This window comes from Xenopus laevis, chromosome 8L (genome assembly GCF_017654675.1).
Source record: "Xenopus laevis strain J_2021 chromosome 8L, Xenopus_laevis_v10.1, whole genome shotgun sequence".
Taxonomy (NCBI): domain Eukaryota; kingdom Metazoa; phylum Chordata; class Amphibia; order Anura; family Pipidae; genus Xenopus; species Xenopus laevis.
In genome coordinates this window covers 12,013,838-12,032,762 of record NC_054385.1, presented here as the reverse complement: position 1 = coordinate 12,032,762, position 18,925 = coordinate 12,013,838, and the positions used below count along the sequence as shown (strand labels likewise).

Genomic DNA, 18,925 nt, shown 5'->3' with positions numbered 1-18,925 from the left:
TAAAATGGAGTCTGTGGGAGACAACCTTTCCAGAATTCGGAGTTTTCTGGATAATGGATTTCCGGTTAACCCGGAATATGCTTTAGACCTAGCCTAAACATATATTTATCCATTGGCAATAGATTATAGAAGTGGCCTCATCAGGATTTTAATTTTCTTAAAGGAAAATTTCACCTGAAAATTGTAAGACTGCAAAATATTTTAATAGTACAGGTATGGGACCTGATCTTTCCATAATTTGGATCTTCGTGCCTTTTAGTCTGCTAGAAAATCATGTGAACATGAAATAAACCCAATAGGCTGGTTTTGCTCCCAATAAGGAGTAATTATCTTAGTTGGGATCAATTACAAGCTGCTGTTTTATTATTACAGAGAAAAAGGAAATCATTTTTAAAAATTTGGATAGAATAGTCTACGGGAGGCGGCCTTTCCATAATTGGAACTTTATGGATAATAGGTTTCCGGATAACTAATCCCATACCTGTAATAGAATATTAAAAACCTATAAAATAAAAGCAGTGGCAAATGCTGTAATTAAAAAAATTACTATATAACAAAATATATGCTAAATAGGTAAAAATACCTGTGTGTGTATATATATAGGCCCATTTTGTTTTCTGGGCACTATATTGCATTTAGGAATGGGAGGTGTAAACTTAGTTTTTTTTTATTTTTTGTTGTTTTTTTTTTTAATGTAGAGAAGCTGAAAACCTGCTGAGCAATCCAGTATTTTCTGGGGTTATAGAGATAACCAACTATTTTGTTCTTGTGATATATGCATGCTTTATGCTTTTGAATGGCTTCTCCAAACCTCCCTAATTTCACTTGGCTCTGCACCTCCTCACGTTCTTTCTTCTATGCTTATGCTACTTTCTTGCTATAAAAAAAAAAAGGAATGGAAAACTTGAAATGTTCTCCCAGGGACCTCAGTCTTTCAGGAAATTTTTTTAAGTTGCTTCACCGAATGCTGGGAAACTTCTGTTGCTAAAATACAAAACTCTGTTCACGGCAATGGTTGATAGTTGGCACTGCTTCTAAACTAATGCGGTGTAAAAAGCTGGGCATTGGCAAGACTTCCAAACTTGCATCTCAAAAGTCTGGTGCTCTTCCTGAGCCCCTAAAACGAATGTAAATATATATACATTAAGAAGTGAGATCAAACTTGGGCTGTCCTATTTATGGCCCACAACCAATATACTTATATTCAAGGTTTTTAGCTTTGATCTCTTCCAATGGTTCTTAATGGTTGCTCTCATGAAATAAGGATAGTCCTGAAGAAGGCTGCACGCTGTCTATCAAATTTCCTGAGTTCTGAGTGTTCTGAAGAACATAATGGGGATTTTCTTGGATGTTGTGGTGATGGGTTGCATGAAAATTATAACTTGTTTGGGAACTTTAACTTCCCCTGCTAACTTACTTTTCTGCATTTTTGGTACTATCTAGGTGCCGGCATTGGTCCAACTATACAGATTGGCGAGGAAACTGTCATAACAGTTGATGCCAAAGCAGCCGGGAAGGGTAAAGTAACCTGTACTGTGTGCACTCCAGACGGGACAGAGGTGGATGTAGATGTGGTCGAGAATGAAGATGGAACCTTTGATATATTCTACACTGCTCCGCAACCTGGAAAATATGTTATCTGTGTGCGCTTTGGTGGGGAACACATTCCCAACAGTCCATTCCAGGTCACGGTAAGTAAGGGCATATCAAAGAGAGGGTCGTGAAGAGTGGGAATAATATTGACAGATTCTGAGATCTTGATCATAGTTTCTGGCTAATGAGTTTTTCCAATAAGTGATCCCATGCCTTTATTTCCTATGCCAAAATGTGCCAATTCCCAGTTTTGTTAACATGGGTATAGGGGTTTTTTTTGCGAATATGTTGTAGTCCTACATGCATTTGAGGCTGCTTCAACTTTAAAAACTGGGCTTGCTGCTAGAAAATCCAAGAACCACTCGGCATCTTTCCTCTTGGAGGGCGATAGTCCATTTCTAGATATTGGGTTGTGAAATCGACCAGCGTTATACTAAATATGGGAAACTGCTCAGACTGTTTGGTCAAACCTCCTGTAATTTTGCTTAGGGAAAGATCGTTGTATGGCTATAGATGTGTAGAAACCTTCTATTTCGTGTTTGCCACAGATCCTGCCAACTACATTTGTGGCTCTTGGTCACATCCATAGTTGGCTCATAAGTCACATCCACGTTACAGTTCTGTATAATTATGCATGGTCTACACACACATTGATTGGGGGGGGGAGTATAGATTGGAATAGATTCTACCAATAGTGTAGGTTAATATATGCAGTTATACGTATAAGATGATTATATAGTGAATAAAGTACCCTTTATTGTAAAATATAAGGATATTATAGTCACCAAGAAGTTCCATGACCATATAAAAGCTGAAGGCCGAGTGCTTTTATACAGGTCATGGAACTCCGAGGTTACTTCTAATATCCTTATATTTTCCAACAAGGGGCACTTTATTTATTATAATACACAAGTTTTAGTGAGTCATGTGATAAAAATGACATCACTACTCACCGTTTATAACTGATTACATCACTAGTCACCGTTTATAAGGATATAATTTACAAGATATTCATGGCTTTTGTGTATTATATCTAGATATATGGTGCCCTACCATATTTACCCCAAATAGGTACTTGTGTAAGACTAGGTTTTCCATAGCACACAACAGAAATGCAAGATGGGATATGGGAGGAAGGAACTGTAAAGGGAACCAATAGAACAGCTCTTGTTTGCCGTGGCAGGAGAAGAGGACCATTCATCATCCATTAAGAATTGTATCTAGGTTTTGGGATGACCAAATTAAAAGCTGCTACTAGCATTTGGAAGTTGAATTTCTGCTACAGCTGGGAAAGGTTTAACGATATAGGCAATCCGTTGACCTGTGTCTTGTTACTTGACTAGCTGGAAAATAATATAACTTTTGCTTACACCTCCAACACAGGCTCTGGACGGCGAGCAAATGATGCCTCAGCAGATGGTTCAACAGCAGTTAGCCCCACCCTACGCTTTCCCGGGCATGCAACAACCCTGGGTACCCTGCCTTTAACAGTAAATGTGTCATTTGGAGATGAATAACCTTCCCAGGGCATTGAAGGTTTGGGGAAAAGAACTCTGGAATCCAGTACTCACCAAAACCACTGCCTCTTCTCAAAGCTTTGCTATATCAGCTTGTTGGTTGCAACTGCTCTCTAGGGATCTGGTTTGAGCTCTTGGCGCGTATTTTCTGGGTGCCCGTGTTAAGGGAGGGGGCTGAGTAAAAAACATATGGCTTTCTCTGCTGGGTTGTTTGAAGTGAGTTGCTTTGAATGTTGGCAGTGGACCTTGTGCATGTTCCTTCACAAGTACAAACCCCTCTTGTGCCAGCTTTTAGAAAGCTTTTCATTGGTCAGACCTTTACCTATATTTCTGGTCTTCCAGCCTAACCTACCCTGGACTATTCTGTAGGGAATGCTTCACTTCAGTAGCTTTCTGCTGTGACAAAGCATCACCATGGATTCCAATGAGTTTTATTTTCCTATTCTGCATGCAATGCCCTGGAGATGGACTTTCACCTCAATTATCCATTGGCCTTTAAATTTGGGGAGGGGGGTTGATGTTGCTGGGCTCAGACTTTGTCCATTCTTCATAAATTCCACAACTTCCCATTCTTTTTTCCCCTCATACCCAACATCTGTTTCCTTGCCCATAAAATCCATCTCTTGTCAGATTTCCATATTGTCACCAGCCCTTGTGTGGGTGGCACAACCGAGGTGACTTTTTCCACCTCTGTTCAGTTTTCATCATGTCTGACTTTGTCTAATGGTCTCTTGCAGAATTCATTTTCCAGGTTTGCCAGCTTTTTTGGATAAACATCCTGCAAAGACTAAATTTGTTTGTTTTTTTCTCCTTTTTTGTGTGTGTATGAAAACCAACTCTGTTGCCAGTTCAATCTTCAAATTTCTTAAATCTTGAGTTGTTTGCTCAAGAAAAATTCACAAAAGATTTATTGCATGGAATTTTGTATTTTGCAGATATCTCTATTGTATTCCTGTTCCCTTTTGATTAAAACTTGCTATGGCCTAGATTAAATTATCTTCTTACCAAGAACCTGTAGGGTGGAAAAGTCACATGTACATTGTTTGCATGACCAACCTATAGTTCCTATATAAAGTCCCAAAAACATAATTGGTTATCATTATATTGAATTGCCAGAGCTTATTTGTAGGAGTTGCTCTACAACATTACACAAACTCAACACAAACCATTTAGAGGTTTTTGGTGTGGTAATTGGATGAATCCTTGAATTAGGTCTACTGATTTTGCTGCTCCAACCACTGGCCTTATACCATAAATTTTTACAGCTTTCAGTAGGAAGCTAATGGCTTTACATTTAATATAGCTATTGCTATTTTCGGTGCATAGTCAAGAAGAGAACTTGCACTGGAGTTGGGATTGTTCTCGTCTTCTTCTGACGCAAGTGTTTGTGTTTGCTCGGCAGGAAGGACTCTACTCACTTGTATTTTATTTCAGGCTACCGATCGCCCAGTTATGGGTGTAAATGGACTGGATGTGGCAGGACTTAGACCTTTTGATCTGGTTATTCCCTTCACCATTAAGAAAGGAGAGATTACAGGTAAGAATGGAATAAAGCAAGGGTCCCCAACCTTTTCTTATCCATGAGCTACATTCAAATGTAAAAAGTCTTGAGGAGCAACACAAGCATGAAAAAAGTTCCTGGGGTGCCAAATTAAGGATAGGATTGTCTATTCAGTGGTCTATATGGATTGACAGCCTACAGGAGGCTCAATAGACCTGGTTGTTAAGCACCAAAAACTTGCCTTCAAGCCAGGAATTAGAAATTAAGCACCTACTTTGAGGCCACGGAGAGCAACATCCAAGGGGTCGGTGAGCAACATTTTGCTCACAAGCCACTTGTTAGGATCACTGGAATAGAGGAAAGGAAGAGAGCAATGAAGCTATTATCTGTTTCAGCAGTTTAGCTTTGCAAATGTATTGGTCTGTCTTAAGTATTGATGCTACTTCTAGTACTAGGGTTGGGTGGCAAACTGGCATAACTTGACTATGCCATTGGTAAGTTTGACTTCGAATGTCTAAGAATTTTGTTTGGAACCTGGTAATAACTCTGCTAGGGTATTTTTGGGTTGACGGGGCTTTGGGTGTAGAACAGAAAGATGTAAAGTAACTTTAATGTAGACAATAGGAAGCCCTGCAAAGGTTTAGTGGTTCTCTTTTTTTACTGTGTTCTCTGTAGGGTTTCTGGTTTCCTCCCACCCTCCAAAAACCTAAATCCAGAAATGTTTTCTGGATATTGATAAATTACCATAGTTTATATGTGTGTAATAGGTGTGGGGCAGGAAATCATGTGATTAATATATAATATGCAGAGTAAGACAACACACTATAAAGTTCATTTTTGTCCTCTTGGGTTTCCTTAAGCTATAATTAGCATGTATGAATAGGTCTATGGGTGTTAGGTGGTTGACCACTTTATTTTCAACTTATGAAGACCTTATTTTGATTGTCCAGGAGAAGTAAGAATGCCATCAGGGAAGGTTGCCAAGCCTGACATAACTGATAACAAAGATGGGACAGTCACGGTGAGATATGCTCCCACTGAAGCTGGACTACACGAGATGGATATAAAGTATGACGGCATACATATTCCGGGTAAGATTCCAACAGCTCTGCCTTTTCACCAGTCTGTTAGGAAAACCTATACTTGTATCCCAACTCTGACTGGTGGAGGATACTGCATTTTCTCATAAGTAAATGGATGCACAAGTTTACACCTTGGTATTACTGGCAATGTCTGTACGGATGTTAAAGGAGAATTAAACTCTAAAGTTAAAATCCCTACCCCCCTACCCTACATAGACTCCCTCCTCCCCAGCCTAAGTGTAACCCCGGGCAAATGCCCCTAACGTTTTACTTACCCCTCGTGCAGAATCAGGCATCAGAGTTCACGGGCGCCATCTTCAACCGCTTTGGTAAACCATGGAAAAACCATTTTCGTGAGTTTCCGCATGCACAGTTGTTGTGAAACAGAAAATTGCTCCAACTGCACATGCGCCGCCACGCCAGCCACATTCCGAAGATTTCTGAAGAGAAGAAGATGGCGCCCGTGAACTCTGATGCCTGAATTTGCACCGAGGAAGTAAAACATTTGGAGCATTTGACCGGGGTAACACTTAGGCTGGGGGGAGGAGAAATGGGGGGCTCTATGTAGGGTAGGGTTTTTTTAACTTTAGGGTTGATTTCTCCTTTAAGCTGACAAAGATAAGAGCTATAGTTTAAATGGGCTTGATCTATTGAGCTTTGTATCAAGTATTCTTTGTTAAAATTGTACATTTTCTGAAGTACAGCATAAGAAGAATCAATACAAATCTACGGCTGTACCTAGCAGAGAAAGTCTACTCAATCTAATAGATTCGAACCTTATACATGAAAAATGTGTATTCTCTACCGTTAAAACTGAACTCTTGCTTTATAGGAAGCCCCCTTCAATTTTATGTGGATTATGTAAACAGTGGCCATGTCACTGCCTATGGCCCAGGACTGATCCATGGAACAGTGAATAAACCAGCTGTCTTCACTGTGAACACCAAGGATGCTGGAGAAGGTGATGAGTTGATTAATTTATGGGTCCAACGTGAACACTGTGCTCTGAATGTAGGCAGAATGCCTAGAATGACTATATTTTTGGTTTCCAGGTGGCTTGTCACTGGCCATTGAGGGCCCTTCCAAAGCAGATATCAGCTGCACAGACAACCAGGATGGGACCTGTACCGTCTCTTATCTCCCTGTGCTCCCTGGAGACTACAACATCCTGGTCAAGTATAACAACAAGCATATTCCGGGAAGTCCATTTGTTGCTAAAATAACAGGCAAGTTGTATAGGTCATCCTATCAAAGCTTCCTCGAACTAGAACACAAGTTCTGGAACCTAATTGGAGGGTTTTCTTTTAAAACAGGAGATGATACTATGCGTATGTCCCAGCTGAAGGTAGGGTCTGCAGCTGACATCCCCCTGAACATCACAGAGACAGACCTGAGCCAACTGACTGCTACAGTGACCTCTCCAGCTGGAAGAGAGGAGCCATGTCTGCTCAAGAGGCTCAGAAATGGCCATGTTGGTAAGAACACTAATCTATGCAGATGCTAAAAATCCAGTCTAATTGATATGTGTCTGTATCTTTAACCATCTATAAAAGTCCTTTTAAGGGCTTTGCACTAACTAATCCTAATGGGATTTGGGATTTCACAGTATATTAAATTTTCGACTACCAGTGTTTGGCTTAATACAATACTACTTTTAGTTTATTATGGAAGGGCAGACCATCCCATTTTGTACCTACATGTTTCTTTGTAGGCATCTCGTTTGTGCCAAAGGAGACTGGCGAACACATCGTCAGTATCAAGAAAAATGGTATCCACATCCCCAACAGCCCAATCACTGTAATGATCAGCCAATCAGAGATAGGAGATGCCAGCCGAGTGGTCGTGTCTGGCCAAGGTCTGACTGAAGGGAGGACATTTGAGCCCTCAGAATTCATCATTGACACCAGGGAAGCAGGTACCATCTTTAGAATTTCTCTGCTAAATATATACTTAATAACCTGTTAATGCAACACCAACATTTTCATCATGGTAACATGGTGTACCAGCACATTTAAAGTATGGTCTGACTTTTCCTCCAAAGTGGAGGGGGAGTTTAATTGACAACGGCCTTTGGGCCAACAAGGAATCACATTGAGCAGTGTAAATATGTCAGCTGCAGGGCCAGCAGGCTGTCAGTTTGGTCTATGTATGACCAGCCCTTTTCTTCTATTTGGTGACCACTTGCCTTTCTCATCAAGGTTATGGAGGACTTAGCCTTTCCATTGAGGGGCCCAGCAAAGTGGACATTAACACAGAGGATCTGGAAGACGGGACATGCAAAGTTACTTACTGCCCAACCGAACCTGGAAATTACATTATCAACATTAAGTTTGCTGATCAGCATGTTCCAGGTATGCATTATAAGCACTGATGGTGAGGAAGTGAACTTGGGTCATACAATTATCCCGATGTATAATGTTTCCAAAGCGCCTTCACCTATACATGTATACAGTAATGATTTTTTTTTTTTATAGGGAGCCCATTCTCTGTCAAGGTGACTGGGGAAGGAAGAATGAAAGAGAGTATCACTCGAAGACGCACTGCCCCATCTGTGGCAAACATCGGTAGCCAGTGTGACCTGAGCCTAAAAATACCCGGTAATTAAAGTCATTTTTGAAATCTAAAAGTATTAACATATTCATTTCCTTTAACATGTATTAGGAGTTTAGCACGCTCAGAATATCATAGGTGTTGGGTTTCGTGTTCTTCTCGGGACAAAGTGTGGTGTAGGGGTCGATTTGGGGTATTTGCTGTCTATTTAAGCAGAGGAATAAATGACTACAAGTTGCTAAGGAGCCTGTAGGCCAAGAGCATTTAAAATGTGTCCGTTCTGGTCAGACATAATCCTCATGCTGTTTCTTCACTGGCTTCCTATCACTTGCAGAGATCAGCATTCACGACATGACTGCCCAGGTCACTAGTCCATCAGGGAAGATTCATGACGCAGAAATAATGGAAAGCGAAAATAATACTTACTGCATCCGGTTTGTTCCTACTGAGATGGGCGTCCACACAGTCAGTGTTAAGTACAAGGGACAGCATGTGCCTGGAAGCCCCTTCCAGTTCACTGTTGGCCCCTTGGGTGAAGGCGGAGCCCATAAAGTGCGAGCTGGGGGTCCTGGCCTGGAACAAGGAGAAGTTGGAACACCAGGTATGACTCTTGTGTCAAATGGCTGGCATTCATTTATAGAGGGTCTTTAAGGAAGGGCAGATTACAAGTACAAGATCCTAACCCCTTGTTTTTGATTCCAAAGGCCCATTGAATGTTTTGTATTTAAATGCTTTTTATGGCTCCAACAATATAAGATTGATGCCACCACCTTCCAGTTAAAAAACTGCATTCCCCTTTTTATTTATAGCGGAGTTCAGTATCTGGACAAGAGAGGCCGGCGCTGGTGGTCTATCAATTGCAGTGGAAGGTCCCAGCAAAGCAGAGATCGCCTTTGAGGACAGAAAGGATGGTTCTTGTGGAGTGTCCTACATTGTGCAGGAGCCTGGTATGTTGGTTTCACTTGTTTTCTAAAGCCTCAGGCAATGCAGTGGCCCTACCTATAGTCTTTACCATTATATCTAAGGACAATCCTTCACCTGACCTCATTAAACTGAAATTTAATGGGGGAGCTCAAAACGAACCCTAGTTTTTTTTTTTATGTGACTTCCCTGCACCAAATGCCTTAGGTCTAAATTCTGCAACTGGCAGTATTCCAGAATGATATAATTTGATTGGTAAGGTGTGAATAAAGAAGCGTTGTACTGTCTGATTTCCAGTATTTTCTTTTGTAGGTGATTATGAGGTGTCTGTGAAGTTTAATGATGAGCACATACCTGACAGCCCCTTCGTGGTTCCTGTGGGATCTACATCAGACGACGCACGGAGACTCACTGTTTCTAGTCTTCAGGTGAGACACTGGGAGAAACCTGTGCCCGCTTCATGAAAGGGCAGAGAATTCACCTCCTGAGCACCTCCTTAAGCGCCCGCATTCTATTTTGAAGAGAAGTTTTACTTGGTTGTGTCTGGGTTTATGTTCCTAAAGTCTTCCTTCCTTTGTTAATGAACCATAGTGACCCCTCTTAGTTAGAAATCATCATAGTAGGATTTCTAAAATCCATAAATAGGTGGAGGATTTTTTTAATAACTTCAGAGGCCTATAGTCTTAAGTAATTTTGACCCCCTTTCCTCTCCGCCTTGCCGTTTATAGAATCTGATGACCCATTTACAATGTAATTGGTCCCTCTTTACTCAACCAAAGGATGCCCTACCTTTAGTATTGGCAATGTGTTCTCTGTATGATGATCCCATTCCCCAGCGTGCTCAGGAGGCTCTCAATGTGTTTTTCTCGTGTCTCTCTTAAAGGCTTCTAACAGGAAGCAGCTTCAAAAGGATCTGAAATATGGCTTGAGTTTAAAGAGGGAGATGGTAGGTGGCCAGACTTGTGGCTTTGGCCTGCAGCATGTGACATTACAAGGAATGGTTTATATGCAGCTTGTCAGGACATGATAGTTGGAGTAATTTCATCTTCAAAGTCCATAAAGGAGTAGGAAAATCATATCCCACTTGGGGGTGCCAAATGTTAGGCACCCAACTGAATGTATGTACTTACCTGAAACCCCGGCCGGTGCTCCTATTGGCAAAAAACTGCAGTGGCCCGGGGTTATTCAAGCGAGCACCATGGAGCAACCCTCTTCCGGCTTCTTCTTGCGGCTGCTTATGCTCATTAGAGCGAGAAGCCGAAAATTAACTAAGTCGGCTATTTTGTTCAACTGCACATGCATCTGCCCTGTGAAATTTGAAGAAAGAAGAAGCCGGAAGAGGATCGCTCTGTGGTGCTCGGTGCAACAACCCCAGGCTGGTGCAGTAAGTAAATACAATCACTTGGGGGTGCCTAACATTTGGCACCCCCAAGTGAGATACGACTTTCCTTCTCCTATAAGAGTTGATTATTAGCTTACATACGGATGGATCTGACTTTAATAATCCTCTCGAACACGTGATCACCTCCTTATGCCAGTGGTTAAAATGCTTCACACGAGTCTTCTCCATTGGGATAAACCGTTCAGCTCTTATTATATGGAAGATATTTGGTGGAAGAGATTTGGTTGGACTGCACCAATGTTCTACCAAGACGAAGACGTAGAATAGCTGTGTATAGACCCCAATGAGGTGTAGGGAGCCAGGTCTCCTTGCTGTGCAGAGTTATCTCCAATATAAAGGCTGCTTACAAATGACCATCCTTCCTTTTACACAAGCTGCCTTCCACAGGCACATATCTCCCCCACTTAGATGTTCCTCTCCCCCATTAAACCAAGCTATAAGCAGGTAGGTATATTCCAAATCATTATTTAAAACATTTGCTCTCAATGTTCTTAAAATGCTCGCGGTTGTATCCTGTTACTGAACCATGTGATGTGCTTTTAGGAGTCAGGGTTAAAGGTCAACCAGCCAGCCTCTTTTGCAGTAAGTCTTAATGGTGCCAAAGGAGTTCTGGATGCCAAGGTCCACAGCCCCTCAGGGGCCCTGGAGGAGTGCTGCGTGACAGAAATTGATGAAGGTGAGTGAACGGACATTAATCATTCATTGGATTTTGGAGACTGCAATATCTCCATTTTCTGACCACAAGGGGTGCTGTTCCAGTATTGGGTGGATGATTTGGTCTCCAAATCATTAGGAATGCTGCCAAGCAGAAAACAGAATATTCCTATTGTGTATTTTTTTTTTGTCTCCCCCTTTCTAACATTTCCTTCATAATTGCAGATAAATATGCTGTACGCTTTATTCCCCGTGAAAATGGGCTATATATTGTCGATGTAAAGTTTAATGGCTCCCACATACCAGGCAGTCCCTTCAAAATAAGAGTAGGGGAACCGGGCCAAGCTGGAGATCCGGGGATGGTATCTGCATATGGCGCTGGATTAGAAGGAGGCACCACAGGTAGGATGATCTTTGATGATCTTCCCGGAAGTACAGCCAAATACAGTCCCTCTCCCCCCCTTGTACTTTTGTGGTACAGCCCAATCATACATACGTACTTCTTCCAGGCAATGCTGCAGAGTTCATCGTTAACACCACAAAAGCAGGTGCTGGGGCACTGACTGTCACCATCGATGGCCCGTCCAAAGTCAAAATGGATTGCCAAGAATGTGCAGAGGGTTACAAGGTTACCTACACTCCCATGGCCCCTGGAAGCTACCTGATATCCATTAAGTATGGGGGACCCTACCATATTGTGGGAAGCCCATTCAAAGCAAAGGTTACAGGTAAGCAATTTTAAAGCTGCCAATACATGACCATAGTACCTGAGCACTGGGCATAAGCTTATAAATAACGTTTTACATTTCTTCCCCCCCCCCCATAGGTACTCGTCTGGTGACCAGCCACAGCTTGCATGAATCCTCTTCAGTCTTTGTTGATTCTGTCACCAAATCTGAGGCCTTCACTCAGCATGCAGCAGCTCCAAGGATAGCATCAGATGCCAGCAAGGTAGTGGCTAAAGGACTAGGACTCAACAAAGCCTATGTTGGCCAGAAGAACTCCTTCACAGTGGACTGCAGTAAAGCTGGTGAGTATTGCAGTGTTTTATCCAGTGTGACACCAATCACGGAGATTATTGTGTTGCAGTCACAAGTGGTGGCTTTGTGCAGACTTTAAATATTTTTTTTTCTTCATTTTTTGGGCTTTCAGAGGGCTCCTGTTCTTCACCCTGATAAGCAGCTTTGTGTATAGGAGACATTATTTCCAGCTTTAGCTTTTTAAAACCTTTCCACGTACAGGCAAAAACTGTGGGCATGCTTCTATCATTAACGGTATACACAGGAGTAGTCCTATCTTCTCTCTCCTATACTGGAAAGTCCCCATCATTCTAACTCTTGGTAACGGGTCAGGGTTGACCACTGTTGGGATGCTGCAAACTCGACACTTGCCTTTCTTCTGTTGCATGAACATGTTCTGTTCCTAAGCACATATATGTCTGCCTGATATTAATTCAGGTTGGTCTATGAGCAAAATACACTGTACATTGTCCTCTTGTGAACTCACCTTTTTTTTGTCTCCCACCAATCAGGTAACAACATGCTGCTTGTTGGAGTTCATGGACCCAAAACCCCATGTGAAGAGATAGTGGTGAAGCACCTTGGGAACCGTCTGTACAACGTTACATACATCCTGAAGGATAAGGGGGATTACATCCTCGTCGTAAAATGGGGTGACGAGCACATTCCGGGAAGTCCTTACCACGTGTCCATGCCTTAAACTGCCACCTACAGTGTCTCCTTCATCCTAAACCCTCTCCCTTCCATGTGTGCTCTGTGTCCTATGTACAGCTGCCCTACACCCAGCCTGCCTATTGGGAATGGCCAGAAGCCTGCTTGGGTTAGAGGCTCTGCTTAGTTGGTTTCAGGTCTATGCAATAGCCTTCAAAAAAAAACCTCCTATGGCACTGAAGAGGCTAATTGTGAATGGGTGCAATAGTTTTATCTGGAGGGAGGAGATGGATGTCAGACACACCGCTATGAACAAGGCACTTTTTATCCCATAACAGTTGATTTTGGAGACAGCTGCTAAAATCAGATGGTTCTTGATAATCCCCTTTTTATACACCCACTTGTATTTGTTTACATTTGTCCATGATCCCTACCATAGACTGTTGCAGAGGATAAAGGTTCTATAGATTGGCTATACATTAAGCAAAGGGGGGTGGGTAAACAAATATTCCTAACTGGGGGGGTCTCCAAATTGTAGCAGCTGTTTACAAATATGTCTCCACTAAAATAAACCACTGCCTGGTGCGGCCCAAGTTTTAAAAACCCTCGCTTTAGTGCTGGGCCAACAAATCCACTAAATTCCCTCTGCTCCTAACAGCAAAGGGCGATAAGATTTGTAATAAACTTGTGATGGGGCATGAAATTCTTGCTTCCTCCCCATTCCTGCCCCAAGTATAAAGCTGTCTGTATATGGTTCATGTCTGTCCTCAAAGATGGGTTTGCTTCGGAATACTTTGTTGGGACGCTTTCCTGGTGCACTTGCCAAAGGCCATTCCAACTGGGGTTTCTTCCAGTTAACCAAATCTTGACTTTTTTTTATTTTTTTTTTTCTAAATTTATTTTTGTTTAATTTTTTTTTGTGTTGTGCACGACTACAGTACTTGCTCTAAACGATAACAAAATTAAAATTCTGCTTTTAATCTTCTGTGGCTTTTATTTTTCTTCATTGTGTAACTGGCCGTGGCCCAGTGCACTGCAGTAGGTGTCAAACTGTCCGTTCAAGCTCCTTCCATTGGTCCAACCGTTGGCCAGGACCCTCCTGTTCATGAAGTTAGGTTATCATAGTTCCAAGCATAGCTAGGGAGAGCTATTGCATATTCATCCCCAAATCTAACCCCCCAAGGTCTTTCAAGCTGTGCTTTCACAGTACTTAGAAAACCATTTTCATCCTCAATGGGCTTCAGGCTGAGTTCTCTGCTGCCACCACTCAAATAGCCTTGCAACCAAATAACCATTTAAAATCCTATAGATGCCACTAGAAAGAATCTGACCAGTTCCGCAGGATTTGCAGCTGGTAGGCAATCCGTGTCCAAGGTTTCCTCAAGACAAAAGAGTGTCTATCGGTTGTTTCCCTCCTGTAAGGACTGTGGACCATGAACTGGCAATTACGGTGAAACCTATTGCTAATATGAGTCAAAATTGTTCGAGCAGCAAATGCCTACCAAAAAATAACTTATGTTTTTGTTACAGTACGAAAGGTTCTCCACCTTGTTTTTTGACTTTTATGTAAAACCTTCATTCCCCTACTCAAACACTGGGCTCATTGGATAGGTCTGGCACCAACACAGTCTGCGGCGCAGAGCTATATCTCAGGGGTGTGAAATTGATTGATTCAATGGAGTATTATTGATAAGCTGCTGTACAAGAACAGTTTATGGATATTACATTTCTGTGGAATGAGTACATACCATAGAATGGAAAGGTCCAACTTGCAGCTTTGCATTTTGAACTGATTTCCAGTAATATCGAGCAGAGATGGATCAAAAATTTGGGGTGCAGGGCTTCAGTTTTACAGGTTCCCCACTGTTGTTATTAAGCCAATTCAACTAACCTGTGAGCCCTTGTCAGGCCTTGCAAACAAGTGATGTCTCTTTCCAGCTTTTTCTTCACATCCACAAAGAACACTGTCCAGGCTGTAGTATAGTGCGCTCTATGAACTGGCACGGGCAAGGAACATTTATGAGCCCAGTGTGTCCCGTTTCACTGCCCCATGCAGGGGATTAACTACAGAGGAAGCAGACCCTGCGGCTGCAGGGGGGCCCAGGTAATTCATAAACAATTTCAATAAATATCAGTCAATTTCTAGACCTTTTCAGGGCCTGAAAAGTAATTGGCTGAGAGGCCCAATCTAGTTATGCCACTGGCCCCATGTCAGGAGCCCTGTGATCAGGAGGCACACGTAACACGCACGCGATACAACCAGGAGTTGCTGAGCCATTTTTTGCTAGCAGACAAACAGAATAAAGCAGGACGCTAAAGAGCAGCAATAATTTGTTAGATCTGCCAAGCACATAGCAGCAGATTTTTTTTTTTTTTTTTACAGAACTTGGCCTTAGAAAGAGCTGCTCACAAAGTCCTCATCACCAGAAATATGCAGAACAGAGTATTCAAAACTTACTACACAGTATTAAAATGTACAGCACACTAAATTCTCTCATCTGTGGTTCACATGGATAAGGGGAACCTTTTTGCTGCAGAGTAAGGGCTTTTCCCTGGCAGGCAACAATGGTGTGTCTTCAGATGTGGGTTCTTCAGGTCCCCCCTGAGATAGTCCCGGGTCAACCGGAGTCTCTACGATGATAAAAAGGTGGTCCAGACACTGTCTGATAGCTTCCTGAATGGACCAAAAAAGAGGGATCAGGAATTCAGCAACAGTTGATCACGTGTGGAAATATAGGGCACTTCATAACTTTTAGTAACTTTTAGTATGTTATACAATGGTTCATTCTAAGGAACTTTTCAATTGGTCTTCGTTATTTATTGCTTATAGTTTTTTTTTATTATTTGCCTTCTTCTTCTGACTCTTTCCAGCTTTCAAACCCCATCGAAAAAACGAATTCTCTGTAAAGCTACACAATTATTGTTATTGCTTTTTATTACTCCTCTTTTTACTCGGGCCTCTCCTATTCATGTTCCAGTCAATTATTCAAATCAATGCATGGTTGCCAGAGTCATTTGGACCCTAGCAGCCAGACTGAATATGCAAACGGAAGACCTGCTGAATAAAAAGCTAAATGACTCAAAAACCACAAATAATAAAAAAAAATGAAAACCAATTGCAAATTGTCTCATAATATTGCGCTCTACATCATACTAAAAGTTAACATTACCCATGCACTCAGACATTTCTTCCTGTTCATTCATGCGTTGGAGCTGTCAATCATCTACCTCATTCTCCATATGAAGCCACAGAGAAGCATATAAATGCTAAATGCTGTTCTGTGAAGCAGCACGGCAACTTGCATTCCTCTATAAAATGTATTTCTGCTATTGTATACATACATTGGTCTCCCCTGTATCAGATACCCTTATACTTTTCACCTTACCTTGCTCATGCTTGCCAAGTGTTGGGAGATTGCTGACAGCTACTCGGATAGAAGTAAATAAAAAAACAGCTGAGGATGAAAGTGAAGGCAATGACCACAAAACCCCTACTAGCCTGTGACCTGTAAAGAACATGTAATCCGATTTCATCAATTAGAACTAGGAACTCACATTATCGATCAACTCCCCATCTCCTCCAGCAAAGGATACAGAAGGGATAATGTGACATTAGTGTGGTCTCTTATTCTCAGCAGGACATTGTGCTCCAGAAAGATCTCGTTGGCCGCTGCCAGGATGACATCTGTGTTCATGTGTATCTGTTATGGTGCAAGGTTACAAGAGTTGGAGTCGCAGGGGCTGCCATTTTTCGATTTTTCATGACTACTTGTCCTATGGCTGCATTATTAAAGATAACGGATGAATTAGTATTAAACAATTGGGATGAACCATTTAGTAAGGGCATTTTTGTCAGGATTTGCATGGGTTTGATCCTGTGACATTCAAGTCTCTCTCTCTCTCTCTCTCTCTCTCTCTCTCTCTCTCTCTCTCTCTCTCTCTCTCTCTCTCTCTCCCCCTCTCTTCTCCACCTTCTAGCCATCATGTGTTGTGGCTCCACCCCCTTTTATAGCAAAGCCCACCCCTTTTACATCACGGCTTGCCCCTTTTGTTCCCGTCCCCTTATGATAAGTTGGCAACCCTATTGACAAATGACAAAAAAACCTAAAGCTTTGAGCCTGCATAGCCCAATTCATAATAATATTAGTAACAGTCGAATATTATAACTTATTAGCCAGTGCATGGCAACATGGATAGGTGACATACCTATTGGTAACCCTACCCCTGGGGCTAAACATGTGGAGTAGTCCAATTTGTAGCCACGGACAAGATAGCTCTCTTGTTTTCGTGCTTTCAGGTAGCTTTATTGAGACAGAAAGCACTGGACAAACTACTAAAGCAGTCATATTTACTACCACTAAGCTGGTTATTGTGTCCTTTAAAGGAACGTGTAAAAATAAAAACTGGGTAAATAGGCTGTGCAAAATAAAAAAATGTTTCTAATACAGCTAGTTAGCCAAAAATGTAATGTATAAAGGCTGGAGTGACTGGAGGTGTAACATAATAGCCAGAAGACTACTTCCTGCTTTTCAGCTCTCTAACTCTTAGGGGCAGATTTATCAAAGGTCGAATTTCGAAGTGAAATATACTTCGAAATTAATATACTTCGAAATACGACCATCGAATGGCTATACTTCGACTTTGAATATTTGCGGTCTAAGTAAAATCGTTCGATCGAACAATTTCATCGAACGATCGAACGAATTTACTTTGACTACAAAAAACTTAGAAAAATGCATTAGAAGGTCTCCATAGGCTAACATAGCACTTCGGCAGGTTTAATTTGGTGAAGTATTGAAGTCGAAGTTTTTTAAAGAGACAGTACTTTGATTATCGAATATTCAAACTATTTTACTTTGAATCAAATTCGAAGTTGGAGTATCCAAGAAATTACTTTGAATTTCGAATTTTTATACTTCGAAAATTCCCTCGAATTCACTTGGACCCTTGATAAATCTGCCCCTTAGTGAATGGCTATATGTGGGCCGCATGGGACATTTTCAAATCCAGCCAAAGTCAGCTACAAAACCAGCCCAAAACTAGCCAAGAGGTACTCCAAAAATAGCACAATATGTGCAGTGAAAAAAGTCTAATAAATAAATGAATATACGTGAAAATACGCCTTTTTCAAATTTTCGCTATTTCGCTAATTATTCCGTTAAGTAAAATGGGGCCAATTTGCCCGTCACCTGGGGTGTAACTACAGAGGGGCCCAGGAGGTATAGGTGCCCCATAAGGCCCTAATACATATACAATTTCAATAAATATTGGTAAAACAGCTCAACCTCTAGACATTTTGGTGGCCAGCTGATTTTTGCCCCAAAATTGTCTGAAATTGAGGAAAGTCACTGGAAAATGTGAGAATGCTTAAGAGAGACGGGAGACTGGGGTACAGAGCCCAAAATCTGGTAACTCCCGACTTCTACACAAGTCAGTCCCATTGCATGCTGGGTATTGTAGTCTTACATTAAACTTGGCCATCAGCAAATTGTTAAACAAAAACTACATTACCCAACATGCATTGGGAGATGCAGCCTTGACAAATTAGGGCAAAAAAAAAAACGTTGGCTGGTTTCCAAAGTACAAACCAAAAAATAGGCCAAATCTGTACCTTGGCTGGGTTGTACTTTCAAAATCCTTTTAAATTAGTAGCCCAATTTGGCTGGAAAACAGCCAACCTGGCAACCCTGTCCCCAGCATTCAGCTTAGATTTAATAGCAATAGTTATGACCCATGTGGCTCCCCCTCAAGTCACTGATTGGTTACTGCCTGGTAACCAATCAGTGGAAAGCAAGAGAGCTGAAAAGCAGGAAGTAGTGTTCTGGCTATAATGTGAAACATCCAGTCACTCCAGCCTTCATAGATGATATGTTTGACTAATTATAGTAGAAATATGTTTTATTTTGCACAGCCTATTTAGCCAGTTTTTAATTTTACACGGAACAATTGCTATTTATGGTTGATATCGCGGAACAATTCCTATTTATTGTTGATATCACTTGCCACAACCAGTATGGAGACCAAGGCTTTGTGCA

The 18,925-nt window shown here is 41.6% G+C and overlaps 1 protein-coding gene across 5 annotated transcripts in view; it reads left to right on the top strand.

Moving 5' to 3' along the window:
- The window catches only part of LOC108704467 (filamin-A), a 67,230-nt gene extending 53,355 nt beyond the window's left edge, over nucleotides 1-13,875 (top strand). For 3 of the 5 annotated variants that reach the window (XM_041573139.1, XM_041573138.1, XM_041573142.1), the window contains 18 exons: nucleotides 1,444-1,691; nucleotides 2,977-3,066; nucleotides 4,545-4,647; nucleotides 5,562-5,702; nucleotides 6,526-6,654; nucleotides 6,746-6,919; nucleotides 7,007-7,168; nucleotides 7,405-7,608; nucleotides 7,892-8,044; nucleotides 8,168-8,290; nucleotides 8,578-8,844; nucleotides 9,053-9,190; nucleotides 9,477-9,592; nucleotides 11,110-11,242; nucleotides 11,446-11,622; nucleotides 11,730-11,948; nucleotides 12,047-12,250; nucleotides 12,752-13,875. In XM_041573139.1, the coding sequence (XP_041429073.1) occupies nucleotides 1,444-1,691; nucleotides 2,977-3,066; nucleotides 4,545-4,647; nucleotides 5,562-5,702; nucleotides 6,526-6,654; nucleotides 6,746-6,919; nucleotides 7,007-7,168; nucleotides 7,405-7,608; nucleotides 7,892-8,044; nucleotides 8,168-8,290; nucleotides 8,578-8,844; nucleotides 9,053-9,190; nucleotides 9,477-9,592; nucleotides 11,110-11,242; nucleotides 11,446-11,622; nucleotides 11,730-11,948; nucleotides 12,047-12,250; nucleotides 12,752-12,939 (2,969 nt within the window). In that variant the 3' untranslated portion in view covers nucleotides 12,940-13,875. The remainder of the gene's footprint in view (nucleotides 1-1,443; nucleotides 1,692-2,976; nucleotides 3,067-4,544; nucleotides 4,648-5,561; nucleotides 5,703-6,525; nucleotides 6,655-6,745; nucleotides 6,920-7,006; nucleotides 7,169-7,404; nucleotides 7,609-7,891; nucleotides 8,045-8,167; nucleotides 8,291-8,577; nucleotides 8,845-9,052; nucleotides 9,191-9,476; nucleotides 9,593-11,109; nucleotides 11,243-11,445; nucleotides 11,623-11,729; nucleotides 11,949-12,046; nucleotides 12,251-12,751) is intronic. The other 2 variants (XM_041573141.1, XM_041573140.1) reach the window with 1 other exon arrangement.
- Nucleotides 13,876-18,925: the final 5,050 nt, after the last annotated feature.